At 54.3% G+C, this 13,750-nt stretch overlaps 1 protein-coding gene across 1 annotated transcript in view; it reads right to left on the bottom strand.

The window, feature by feature from the left end:
- Nucleotides 1-13,750, bottom strand: part of RAB11FIP4 (RAB11 family interacting protein 4 (class II)) — a 100,357-nt gene that overhangs the window by 7,745 nt on the left and 78,862 nt on the right. Inside the window, exons 3-8 of the mRNA XM_008589122.1 lie at nucleotides 6,306-6,503; nucleotides 3,741-3,935; nucleotides 3,103-3,237; nucleotides 2,758-2,793; nucleotides 1,427-1,526; nucleotides 1,046-1,149 (exon numbers count right to left, since the gene is read on the bottom strand). Of these exons, the coding sequence (XP_008587344.1) occupies nucleotides 1,046-1,149; nucleotides 1,427-1,526; nucleotides 2,758-2,793; nucleotides 3,103-3,237; nucleotides 3,741-3,935; nucleotides 6,306-6,503 (768 nt within the window). The remainder of the gene's footprint in view (nucleotides 1-1,045; nucleotides 1,150-1,426; nucleotides 1,527-2,757; nucleotides 2,794-3,102; nucleotides 3,238-3,740; nucleotides 3,936-6,305; nucleotides 6,504-13,750) is intronic.

The following is a 13,750-nucleotide window of genomic DNA, read 5'->3' as shown; positions in this document are numbered from 1 at the left end:
GGATGAAATAAGTGTTTTGCAGGGGGGGGGGGGGGGGTTTACCAGGCCTGTGGGCCAGCAGCTTTACTGACAGATGAATTAGGGACACCGTAACATCTAAAGAGAGGTGTGTGAGTCACACCCACCATGGAGGGGCAGACCTGTCAGTCGGCCCCTTCCTTACCCCCTGTTGCACCTGGGAAGGTGGGACGCTCAGGGCAGCACAGGGAGGGACGCAGGCCTGGCCATGGCTGGATGCAACAGCCTCAGGCCTCACCTCCTTTTTGTTCTTCCTTCCTGGCCAACACCCCTCTGGTCAATAATGCAGCTTACTTGGCCCCTTGACTCCAAAAATGGACATATGCTGGCTAGTGGCCACAAGCGTGCCAGACCTGGGAAAGGCCAGGCCCCACTGTGGGTGTTCTGACCCCACCATAGGTGTCCTCACTGGTACATCAGCCTGGGCTGCACTTCACTGGCAACAGTCCCTCCATGAGGCTGATTTCTAAGGTATATGAAAGGGCCCAGTTTTGGGCTCTACAGGGATCTCAGGCCAGGATAAGTCTACCAAGTGTCACGCCATCTGGCGAGGGCAAACTCATTCTACAACCACTACCTCCTGGACATCAGCATCAGGGGACTTTGTGCACCATGGGCCTCCGTTGACACTGCACCTGGACCCTCCCTACCACCGAACTCACACCAGCCTTTCCTTCTGCAGAGCTTGTCCCCAGAAGGGGAGGTCAGGCTCTTGTCATTGCATGACAATGAGAGACAGTGGCTCCTGTCCTACACCTGACCTGGGGCTACAGGGCTGGTGGGTAGAACCCATCAGGCCTAGAGTCAAGGTGAAGGTCCAACCTGTCTTCCTGTCCCTAAAGACCTGTCTTCCTGGGCACCCTGTGTGGCCAGGGCCATGTGACAAGGGACTGATGTGTCACAGACTCTCCAAGCTGGAAGGACATGAGGTTACCTCCTCTGGCTTCTCTTGGGGGCTAGTAACAGGAACAGCCCTTCGTTCCCAGAGTCACAGCTGAGGCCCCCAAAGCCAGTGCCCTGGCCTGACCTGTGCACCAGCTGCGTGTTCTCCTGCTTCAGCTTGCTCTTCAGGTCCCCATTGGTTAGGCTGTCATTCTCCAGCTCTGTCACCTTTTTTTCCAGGAAGCTCACCTGCAGCAGGAGAGCATGGGGTGGGCTGGAGAAGACCTCTGAGGCCACAGGACTGAGAACCTAGAAACTGTGAGGTTCACGACCAGGACCTCCAAATGACTGTGTATGAAGACAACGGTCATGTTCGGTGAGGGAGGGCCCATGTGACCAGGGCCACCCCCCAACTCCTCGGCAGGCACAGGGTCTCCCAAGTCCCCAGACAGCAACCCAGAGTGCTCCCCACTACCCCCGGGAGCATGCACATATTACGTCCCTTCTTCACCCACCCAGGGCCCACCTTCTCTGTGATGTCATTGTCACAGGAGTCAATGCTGTCCCGGAACAGGTCTTCAGTGCTGCCGTTACTGCTGCTGAAGTTGCTGTTGTGCATGAGCTGCCTGCAGGGATGGAGGGAAGGGGCATCTGCCTGCAGAGGCCTTCCAGAGAATGGGATCTGGACCCAGGCTACGGGCTGGCCAGTCATCCAATACTCCAGGGGGCCTGCCAGGAATCCCCTTTACAGAAGCCACCCTCACTCAGCCAGAGGAGGAAAGTGCTGCCTGACCTCCAAACCCAACAGATCAGCCAACTCTGAGGATACCGGGTACATCGTTACAGCCCTCCCTGATCCCAAGCAGACACGGCCAATCAGTCGCAGTTCTCTCCTGCTGCCTTGAACCCTCTTTACACCAGTGTTCTAGCCAGCAGCTATCAAGTTACCAGAGCTGGCATATGAGCCGAGACCTCCTCTTCCAGCTATAAGACTGCCCATGGAGGTAGCCTGGCTCCCAGAGGGTCTGGGCGTCCTGAGGCTGCCCAGCAAGACTTGACACTCTCCATCAAGCCAGCCCCTGCTACATCTCTGGGGACTCTCGGGGACAGCAAAGGGAGGGAGATCCACCCAGACCTGCAGGGCACGGAGTGAGTGGGTAAGATTGGAAACAGGCGGATGCTTGCTGAGGTAACCCTTGCCTGAGGCTAAGTCCAGCTGCCACCCCCAAGTGACACCCCCTTCCTTACCCCCTGATAGGCAGAAGCCAGGGTCTCTGCCAAGAGGCTGACCCACCTAGCTCCCAGGCCAGAGCCTGAGTTCTCACTGGTGGCTCCCAAAGCCCTGGGTGTGAACCTGGGGCCAGTCAGCAGGAGAACCAGAGTGGGATGCCAGAAGTGCCAACAAGTTGGCTTCTGCAGGATTTAACCTAGAGCAAAGTGACCAGCTCTGACGGGGCACAGTCACACCCGGATCTTAGCCAGCAGGAAACCCAGGGTCTCTTTAGTCCAGCTGCCAGCTCCAGAGCAGAGAGCAGAGCACCAACAGCTGTGGGTGGGCTGTGGCCCCCAGAGTATCCCTGGTGTGCCTGCCTGAAGTTGAGGCAGCCAAGGGTTTGAAGATGCTGGCCACTGCCCAGAAGGGACAAGGGGCAAGGTGGGATGGGGGCAGGCTAGCCATTTATCAGAAGTGGGCCCTCTGGCTGCACTGCCCTGGGACGGCCTTGCTCCCCTCCACTCATTTGGCCACACACAGGGCACTGGCTGGGTCTGGGCTGCTGGCCTGGAGCCAGCCACTGGGCGGCAACAGCATAGTTAGGGTGACAGCACTCAAACGGTCCTCCCCTGAGGGGACCTTACCTTCCAAAGGCCGTGCTAGAGATCTTTCTGTTGGGGCTAGAGAGAGAGAGAGAAAGGAAATAGTCACTGAACAGAGGGAGCTCTAGTCCACTTCCTCATTCTGCCCTGGCTGCAAGATCCCACGTGGCAGGACAAGGCTGTTTCCTCTACTAAAGGGAATTCACTCATCAGCCTGGTCCTGAGAAGAAACAGCCTGATTTCCTGTTGCAGAAAAAGCCCCAGGATCAACCCCACTCCTACAGCTGTCACCTGCCAAGACAGAGTGGGACCGCCGTACCTGCTGCCTCTCGCTCCAGTCCCACCCTGGCCTCCTGCCCCTCCACACCTGGGGCCCTGAGGCCTCACCTGTTGGCCTTCAGGTTTTTCAGCCGGGCTTCCAAGTCATTCAGCAGGTTGATTTTCTTGCAGCACTGAGAGCAGTAAACATCCAGCAATTCAGTGTTGTACGTGTGCCGCATTTTCCTAGGTGTCTGCCCCGCACTGATTCACAGAGGGAAAAAAACCTCAACTGCTGTCCAGTCTGGTGCCCGCCCCACCCTGCTGAGCTTACTGTACTTGATTCCCCAGCATCTGTGAGCCCGGGGTGGGGGGAGGACACACAGATCATCCCTTCTCCAGCACTCAGAGAGAAGCAGCCAGTGAGTTGTGCCCACTTAACAGACAAGGGTCAGAGTCAGCGATGATTCAGGGGGGTGGGAAGGAGTCACAGACACAGGTTCTAGGAAGCAAGACAACACAGACCCCTCCTTCCCCCCAACCCCCATCTGCGGCCTCCCAGGTCAGTTAATTCTGTTTCTGGGAGGGGGAGGAGGAGTTCCAGACCCCCAATCAGGGTGCAAAGGCAGCATCCCCAAACCCCAGGAACAGAACCTATGAAGCTCACGACAGAGGGAAGGACAGTCAGCTGGGGCCCCTGGGATGAGGCTGGACTGGTTCTGTCACTTTTCCTGGACACCAAATGCCATCCCAGACCAAGGGGCCACCTGGAAGACACTGAAGACCCCAGGTCCGAGTAGACATTTGTCCTGGTCTCATCGTCGGGGCAGGGGCTGCTGGGGGCACAGTCCACATCGTCCCCCTCTCCATAATCTTCAAATTGCTCCTCATTGCTGATGAGGGAGGTGGTGGAGTGTGTAGACAAGTCTGACGTCGTCATGGACGGAGCGTGGACCAGAGACCTGGAGGCCGGAAAGCACCCATGTGAGCGTGTGACTAATGAGGCCCCTCTCACCAACTGGGCCTTCCAGAAGGACAGTTGGCACCAAGATGTCCAGAGCCTGACTGAGTCTGTACCTTCTGACCTGGTGAAGTACACTCTGGGGGCCCCGTGAGGGAAACATCTCATCCGTGGACCAGAGACCTGGAGGCCGGAAAGCACCCATGTGAGCGTGTGACTAATGAGGCCCCTCCCACCAACTGGGCCTTCCAGAAGGACAGCTGGCACCAAGATGTCCAGAGCCTGACTGAGTCTGTACCTTCTGACCTGGTGAAGTACACTCTGGGGGCCCATAAGGGAAACATCTCATCACAGAAACTTCCTGCACGAGAGATACTCAAACCAATGGTACTCTAGAGTACACTGCTACAATCCAAGGGTTTAGCTACGGCTAGATTAAATTATAGTTATTAAATTGTAACTTATAGTAGATTAAATTTTTAAATTATGGAATATCAAAGAGTTGTTGAAAGGTTTGTAAAAATATTGGCAATTGTGGAGAAATGAATACAAATAAAAAGAAAAATTTTAGAAACAATAAGACTGAGTATGTAAAAGGTCTACAAAGAATAAGAAAAAGTAGGAAATAAAAATATTAAAATGTAACGAGGGCATAGTTCAGGGTGGTGGGTTATTTCCCCCCTTCTCATTTTCCTACCTTTTTCCAGTTTTGTTTAATTAGCATGTACATCTTTTATAATGAAATTAAGTTTTAAAATAAATAACAGTGAGTTACTAGGTGAAAAGCTTCTCCCAGTATGTAGTGGAGATTTCTAGTCCTAAAACACATAATCCCAAAGACCACCAGGTCAGAGACCTTAGGCTCTGGGGCCTCCCATGGGTGACCCATGGTGTGGCCTATGACAGTACGATGGGCCTGGGTGAGCCCCATCTGCAAACTAAGAACAAAAAGCACAACTCTTCACCTGCCAAAATGTCTCTTTCCTTAGTCACTATGCAGCCCTTTCTGTATATTATTACTCATAAGTTAGGACTTCCCCAACCTCGCTGAGCCTCCACACTCCAAACTGGGAAACCTCCAACAGCGCAAGCAGCACGTAATGGGTGAACGCAATGATTCTCAAACTGTGCCCCTGAGGAACCCCGTTTCTATCTAAGGATCACCGTGTTAAATGACAGTACTAAACATCAAGCTCCGGTACCTCAACCATATTTATTTACTTATTTATCTGCCCTCAGGTTCCTTAGCATTTCAGGCTGAATCAATCATACTCCTAAGTTCTTTCTCTTATAAATGTCCCTAAAACTCCCAGCACCCACTGTTGGCTTCCCTCCTGGCGATTATGCCTGGAAAACAAAGGGGACAGTCGAGTGGCAGATGATTAGCCACAAGGTCTACAGGTCTGTTGTCTGCAGCCTTTTGTCCTTGGGTTGGCTGGTCATAGGGACAGCTGATGAGCTATGCCCAGGAAGCAACATGGAATTCTCTCCATCAATAAACTACTTCAAAGGGCCCCACCAAGGACTTCATAACCCTCAGAAATCCTTCTCAAACTGGAGTTTGAGAAGCCCTGCATGTACCCTTTCTTGAAGGTTGAAAATGATTAAAAGTTGGCAATTTCATGTGGTTCAACAAATACTGGAACCTCTGTCTTCCCTCTCCAAATCCCCGAGTCAGCTGTCATCATTGCCTTCTGACACATGGGGTGCATGGTGTCCTCAGCCACGACGGTGGCTGCTTCTCATCACCCCACAAGCCCTGAACCCTCCAGAGGTTCAGTGAGGGCTGAAATGAAAGGGACTCCTTTCTACTGACACCAGACTAAGAGATGACAACATTGCTCCATGGGGAAGTCACTTAGGTCTCCATATTGTTTTTAAATAACATTTCTGATTATGAGAGTACTTAATATCAAAAATATAGAATATACACAGCAGAGCAGATGAGAGGTAATTAAAATGATCCATCATCCCACCACCCAGAATAACTAACTCATTTTCAAGAATAATTTTTTCTAGGCATTTCCTAATACAGAGGTATGTGTTGTTTTTTTTTTAACAAAGCTAAGATTGTACACCTCATTGACATCTTTGTAACATGCTTTCTAAAACTAATAGAGATCACATATCCCATATCATTAAATAGTGAATTAAAACCTTACTTTGCACAGCTGCTTAAATTCCAGAACTATCCCTACTGTCAAGCGTTTAGGCTGCTTAGAATTTTTTGCTACTTGGAACACCCATGAAACTAATGCCTGAGATGCAAATCTTGAGCATGTCTCATGTTTACTTCCTGGAGATACCGTCCAAGAACCACATTTCTGGGCCCAGAGGCCACATACCAAGCTGCACATAATTTTGAACTCACTTGTCCTCTGGCAGAAACAGGCCTCCAAACCCCTCCTTCTCTTCCACAGACCCCTCCAAGCTCTGGGTGCTCTCCATGTCTGATTCCTGGGGGCCCTCAGGCGGGGCCAGCGTCATAGCCTCCTCCTCGTCCTCAGGAAAGAAGCTGGGCTCCCTGGGGATGAGCTCGCCATCAATGAAAGTGGGGCCTGGGACCTCACTGCCCTGGGAAAGACAGAGAGGGACAGAATGAGTGAGGTTGGCTCCCTGGGGCTCAGTGTTCCTCATCAGACTGCAAAGGTATCTACAGGGCCAGGGGCAGCAGGGACTGAGATACACGGAGGCTCAGATCCCAAGACCCCAGGTATGAGAACACCTGGCAAGTGATTAGTCTCAGTGGCCTCTCACATCAGTCAACTCATGAGAGTCCTGTGAGAAGCTGGAACTCCCAGAGACAGCCATCCAGGGGAAGGGCCACAACCAGGCCAGCCACCTCACTTAGGACACCTGGTCAGCTCGCCAGAGCCCCCATCACAAAGTCTGCACAGGAAACCAGATGACTTTGAGAAGGCTTCTTTGTGATATGCATTAAGGGCACATCCACACTGAATGGCCCTCAAGAACAACCGGACCTGGTAGAGTAGGACGCAGCATGGTACAAGAAGGTCTGCACAGCTTGGAATCCACCCTCTGCAACTCTGGGCATGTCACGGAACCCGAACCTGTTTTCTCCACCATAAGTAAGAAATGGCAATGGAATCTTACAGGATCATTGTGTTGATTAAACGACATATTTCCTGTTAGTACCTGGCACACAGTAGAATCTCAATGAACAAATCCCAGCCAGAGGACATGATGCCAGCCCAGGAGGGAACTGCCTACCTCGGCCCTGCCACAGCCATGCTGGGGAACAAGAATACCAGGCCTTCACTTCTCAGCCTGGGGCCAGACTTGCATGCTGCCTGGCACAATGGCAGTGCCAACAAAGACTGGCTGGCACCCTTTGCTTGGGTCATCTTACCGAAGAGCTCTGGCTTTGCTCAGTTGATGCTCATCTGAGGGGCAGCTCTCTGCAAACCATCTCTTGGGACGGCTTTGCCTCTGAGGAGGTAGGTACTTCCCAGGTGGTACCACTTCTACCAGCTCCCACCTCAGATGGTAACCTATTCCCAAGGTTCTTTGGTGTGCTCCTTGACAAGGGCTGCCAGAGCACGCCCACTAAATGTTCCCGCGGCCCTGCGACTGCAAGAAGGAAAACAGGAACACGGACTGTGAAAGCCTCCAGGAGTCTCAGACAAGAGCAGGATCTGGGACATCTGAGGACGCTGCTCCACGCAGGCTTGGATGTGTCGGCCCAGACATATGCAGCCCCCCAGGGAGTCTGTGCCCACCAGGAGATCCCTGGGCTAAGAATAGAGGGCAATTAATGAGCTTGGTTCCTGCCTGTCCCTTGACTTGAGCTAAGCACCAGATGGGCCAATAAAGATGGCATCAGACAGCCAGGCACCCCTGACCGTGGAGACCAAGGGGCTGTATAATTAAAATAACCCCTAGTGTTCACGGGGCCCTTCCCACCTAGATGCCACTAATCTAATCCCACATGGCTCCCAACCTATCAGATCTTGTACCTTAGGTAAGCTCTTCATCCACCAGCATGAAGCTGCGTCCTGACAGAAACAAAGGGAAACCAACATTACTGAACCACCACCAAGTTCTGGAGACCGAGCAGAGATTATTACCCCATTCATGTTTCATGACAACTCTTCAGGACAGCTGTTGTTGTCCTCATTTCACTGTTGGGGAAACTGAGGCTCAGAGAGTAACTTGCCAGAAGTCCTGTGGCCACCAGGCGCAGGACCCCACCTCTTCAGCCATCACACAGTTGCCTCTGTTTATCACTGATGACCCCCACCCTTATGGATTTTCAAACCTCGTGGTGACGACGAAGACAGCACACTTTATAGGGCTCCACAAATGCAGCGACTCCCACACCCACCCCCTCCCTCCTCCCATGGGCAGGAGGAAGACGGCCCTCTGAGGAGCAATGCATGGGGTCTAGTCCTTTACCTGGCCGTGGAGGACTGCAAAGTCCTCACCTGCCTGGCTGCATGGGCAGGGACAGCTAATGCTTGTCAGGAAAGTGTGCTCTGTGGCTTCCACGAGAGCCCAGCCACTAGGCGAGCGGGTGTTTCTTCTGGTCTTCACCACAGCTCTGTGACTGAGCCTCCTTTCCCCCTTTTTGTAAGTGAAAGGCCTTGCCTGGGGCCATATGGGAGTTAACAGAATGGCAGGGACTGGAACTGGACGGTGTGTCACCAATGCCCATGCTCTACCCACGGCCAGGGTCCTGAGGAGGCTGTGGCCCACTGGCCTACAGAAGGCAGGCATCCCAGTGTCCGAGCTCCTCAGGCATCCAGACTGGCCTTTGGCCAACTCATGTGTGGCTCACTGGACACCAAGCTTCGGAGGCCAAGTTTACGCAGGGCACTCTGCTGCACCCAGACACCCAACTCACATATGCAGCTGGGGGACCGCCGGCCCCTGTTGCCTGTCGTCCCACAGCAGTGTACTGATACTGACCAGGGTGGAAAGAGTGGCCTCACGTGGCTTGTCTCAGTCACAGGCAGAGCAGCAGAAGCAGCACAAGGGCCCTACCCTCCCAACAAGACCACCACTTCCTCAGGCAGATTTTTGGCCTTTGAGCAGAGTCCACCTCTGCCTGGCTCTTCACCTTTCATGGAGCGCCCTCTGTCCGTCTGTCTCTCGCGCACTCTTTGAGAGCACCCTGAGGTGTACAGGGCAGAGTTCAGGATTCGTCTCCGTCTGACACCGGGGGAGGATGAGGCTCAGAGTGGGAGGGGCTGCCCTGAACTGCGGCTCACAGAGGGCCCTGCTGGGACCTGAGGCTGGGCTCGGACCCGCCAAGCTGGGCCCCTCATTTGGCCAACTCATGTGTGGCTCACTGGACACCAAGATTCGGAGGCCAAGTTTATGCAGGGCACTCTGCCGCACCCAGACACCCAACTCACATATGCAGCTGGGGGACCGCCGGCCCCTGTTGCCTGTCGTCCCACAGCAGTGTACTGATACTGACCAGGGTGGAAAGAGTGGCCTCACGTGGCTTGTCTCAGTCACAGGCAGGGCAGCAGAAGCGGCACAAGGGCCCTACCCTCCCAACAAGACCACCACTTCCTCAGGCAGATTTTTGGCCTTTGAGCAGAGTCCACCTCTGCCTGGCTCTTCACCTTTCATGGAGCGCCCTCTGTCCGTCTGTCTCTCGCGCACTCTTTGAGAGCACCCTGAGGTGTACAGGGCAGAGTTCAGGATTCGGCTCCGGCTGGCACCTGGGGAGGATGAGGCTCAGAGTGGGAGGGGCTGCCCTGAACTGCGGCTCACAGACGGCCCTGCTGGGACCTGAGGCTGGGCTCGGACCCGCCAAGCTGGGCCCCTCACCCCCCCCCCTGGGCCCCCCCCACATTCTCTCTCTCTCCAATTTTTTCTCTTAAAATTAGCTGCTCTCTACATTAACACCTTTGAATTCAACCCACAACTGTCTGCCCACAGCAAGAGGAAATTTTAATTATAACTTCAAAACCATTTCTAGTAGTTTTCTTCCCAAAGTCAAATAGTATAAAGACAGCTGTAAGAAAAGTAACCGTCCACCTTGGTTAGTCCAGCACAGGCCTGGATTGTGCCCGTTCTGAAACCCATTGGTTTGACGCTTGTCCTGGACATTGGCGCAGTCCTTGGCCCCAGTTCTCATCCCCCTGGGCCCTCTGGGGAAGGGTCTGGGTGGAGCCACCAGCTGCTTCTCCCACTGGACCTAGGAGGAAAACTGCTTGGGGCTGAGGGGAGGGCAGCTGGTCCAACCCGAGCCCTTCGGGGAGGGAGGCAGAGTGGGAGCAGTGCTGGAAGGTGCTGGAAGGCAGCCTCCTATCCCCTTCTTGAGCCACACTATTCACCGGCTGGGAGAAGTCACTAAGTCATATTAGAAACCCTCTGAGTCAGTGTCTGTCTTAACGTTTTTTAGACGAAGTTGTAGAGAGAAAGGGAGAACCTGTCCATGATAAAAATATGCCCCCACAGTGTTTCCAGGCGGCCTGAGACACAGGCTCCCCGCTGTGGGCGCTACCCCGGCCAGGCCGTGTACGCTTCCGAGCAGGGCTGCCTTGCTCGCACACGGGGACACCTGTGGGGAATGCGGAGGACACAAGGACGAATCCACCTGGGCTCGGTGAGCCAAATTCCACGGCTGCCGCTGCAAGACTGCGGCCTCATTCCCGGACATGGCTGACTCCGGCAGCTGGACCCTGGGCTGCGGCAGATCCTTCCCACAAGAGCTGGGATGTGGGTAAAGGACGACATCCCCCATCTCACAATCACGGTGCTTGTTGGAGGCCCAGAGAGCTGCCTGCTGGCCCCGGCCACACTATCTGGGTCCACTCCACAGGGTGTTCTCCTTCTTGAGGTGCAGGAGGATGCTTGGGTCCTGAACCCGAGGCCTGCACTGGGGTGCTGGCAGGAATGAGGAGGGCGGAACGGGCCTCCCCAAGAGCTCGTGTTTCCAGGCCACCAGGTGTCACACAGTGAGATCTGAGCCCAGGGCAGCTTCTGAGACTCTGCCCCTTGATCTCCCATCTCCTGCCCCTGTTCCCTGGTGTGTGAAAAAGACATCCACATAAGACCATCCAGGCACGACCCAATGACCCTAGCTAACATCAGGGACACGTCCAGGCCTGGAGCTTAATGTGGCCTCCTCAGGGTATGCACAGAAAGGCTGTGTCTGGTCTTTTGGGGGCATTTCGGGAAGGGCCAGCATCTTCAGCAGGCAGCACTGGGCATGGTCTGTGGTCCAACTCAACTCCCCAGGGCTCTGCTCCTCGGGACCCAGAGCCAGCACTGAGCACAGAATTCCCCATTCCCCAGGCACAGGGCCACCACCCTAGGCCACCCAGGCTTGGTTGATCTATGTCCAGACCATCCCAGGCTCACCTTCTTCCCCTCTGCTGAGGGGTCCCAGGAGTGAAGGGAGATAGAGCAGACACAGCGTGTCCCTCTGCAAGCCCCAGGAGACTGGGTGGGACTGAGTGAGGGCACAGCTCTGAGGCCAGGCAGACTGGGTTTCAGTCCCAGCTGGCCCAGCCACTTATAAGCTGGGCCTTGGGCAAGTGACAACCTTGGCCACGCATGGCAGAGGCTAAGCTGTCTCTACAGCCCATAGGTGCCTGCCTGGTCAAGCAACAAGATCCTGGACAGGCAGGCAGCCAGGAGGGATACCCTCTCCCTTCAAAGGAGCTGGTCCCAGGAAATTATCTGACGCCAGGGGTTTCTGGAGAGAGGCTGGAGAAACAGGACCCAGCCAGCCGTGGACAGGGTAGGTCTGTGCTGCCAGCGGCTCCACCATGTCCCCACCTCCACTTTTCGCACCCTGCCCAGCTGTGGCTGGATAGAGCTGGCCCCAGCTGGAAGTGGGAGCCTGGGGGCACACAGCTCCGTAGAGCTCCCTTCATCACCCCTTCTTCTGCAGGTAGTTGGCAAGGGCTGAATTCAATGGCTGCTGAAAAGTTCAATCATCAATACACATGGGGGACCATCGAGCCTCATAGTGACTAATAGTGCCCCACTGTCCACACTCTCAGAGAGGGGTGTGGCCCTTCATCACCCCTTCTTCTGCAGGCAGTTGGCAAGGGCTGAATTCAATGGCTGCTGAAAAGTTCAATCATCAATACACATGGGGAACCATCGAGCCTCATAGTGACTAATAGTGCCCCACTGTCCACACTCTCAGAGAGGGGTGTGGTGGAACCAAACTCGACAACTTCACAAGGTCCTCACCCATCCTGCCCCAGTGGGGAGCCACCTCAAAGTCACACACACAGGTCCTCTGCATCTTCCTGGCATCTAATGTACAGAGGACACTGCCTCTGAGTGACCACATTTCCACATGCCCTACAAGAGGGAAGACCCATGGGTAGCCATGGGGATTTCTTATGCCTGAACCCCAGTGGTGAGCATTGCAAGGCGCACACTGTAAGTGATTAACAAGAATTGGTTGAACCAAACTGCACTGTGTATGGCGAGCTGGGAGGAACCCAACCACAGGGACCCTGAGGCCTGGGTGCCAATTCTGGTGTGGTCACTGCTTGGCTGTGTGACCGCTGGATAATTTCTGAGCCTCATCTAAAAGCAGGGATGAGAGTTTTTCCTGGAAGGATTGCCGAAGAGACTCTAGGACAATAACTCACACCTCAAGGATGCTGAAACATGGCCAGAGAGGGGCAGACCAGCGCTAGGGACAAGCTCTGGGGTGGGCTGACTCGGTTCAGGTCCCTTTCCACCACTTACAAGCTTTGCAGCCTTAGGTTTACTGAACTGCTCAGTGCCTCAGTTTCCCTGTCTATAAAATGGAGTTAACTATGATTAGAATTAAATAAGTTGGTACGTGTTCTAAGCACTTTGCTGTCTTAGCACACACAGAAAGCGCTTACTAAATGTGAGCTATTACTGCCATCATCATGCTAAAAGAAGATGCCGAGGAGTGCCTCCTGACCTACTGGCTTCCATCCAGCCCCTCGGACTCTTTCCTTCTACCCCCAGAGGCACATTAGGCTGGAGACAATTTGGGTTCAGCTTCAGGAAACCAGACTTTTGCTGCTGGTTCCAGAGCCTGCCCTCTACATGTCAGTGCCTCTTTTCTCCCCATCTCCTGCCTCTCTCTCAGGGTCCTCTCCTGCCTACTCTCTCAGAAGGTCTTTCTGCACATTATTTACACACTTTAATAAGTGTTAAGATGAGATGCTGCCTGGTAAAGGGAATCCAGGAAGCTTCGAGGCTCTGGCTCATCCACCCCAGCCCTGGCAACAGCTTCACTCCCCAGGCAGTAACTCGGAGCCAAAGAACAGCTCTGTGGGGACAAGGCTGGGTAAAAATAGCCTGGGTGGGCACATCCCAGCCTCCCTCACAGCAAGACACCAGCGGGCACACGTGGAATATGGTACAGGGAGGTGTGGTGGGGGGAGTGGACACAAACCAAGCCCAGCTGGGGGAGAAGCCCAGCCGGCTGCCTGCACTCGGCCAGGAAGAAATCCCTCATTACACTCGCAGCATCAACAGCCCAGGGAGAGATGGGCCCGGGCCAGGGTCTCACTGGGCCTTTCCCATGGGCAGTGGAAGATTCAGGCCAGGGAGCTAATGTGTGGGTGCTAATGCCCCCAGGTCCACAGGGAACCGAAGGATTCTCTGGACCAGGGTCCCCTACCCCTCACCATGGCCCTGCCGCTCTCGTCATGAGAGGATGGTGACAGCAGAGATTAGTAAGCAATCCAGGCTGTAACTGACTCCTACTTTGACTGCCAACCCCAGCTCTGAAGTCAGGCCTCGCTCCGCACGTGAATGGATGGGTGCGCGTTGGTGGATGGTAAGAGATTTGAATTAAAAAAGGGTTGCCCAGGTGACAGACAAGGGGCA

This window comes from Galeopterus variegatus, unplaced genomic scaffold, assembly GCF_000696425.1.
Source record: "Galeopterus variegatus unplaced genomic scaffold, G_variegatus-3.0.2 Scaffold134, whole genome shotgun sequence".
Classification (NCBI taxonomy): Eukaryota; Metazoa; Chordata; class Mammalia; order Dermoptera; family Cynocephalidae; genus Galeopterus; species Galeopterus variegatus.
This window is presented reverse-complemented; position numbering and strand designations above follow the sequence as displayed.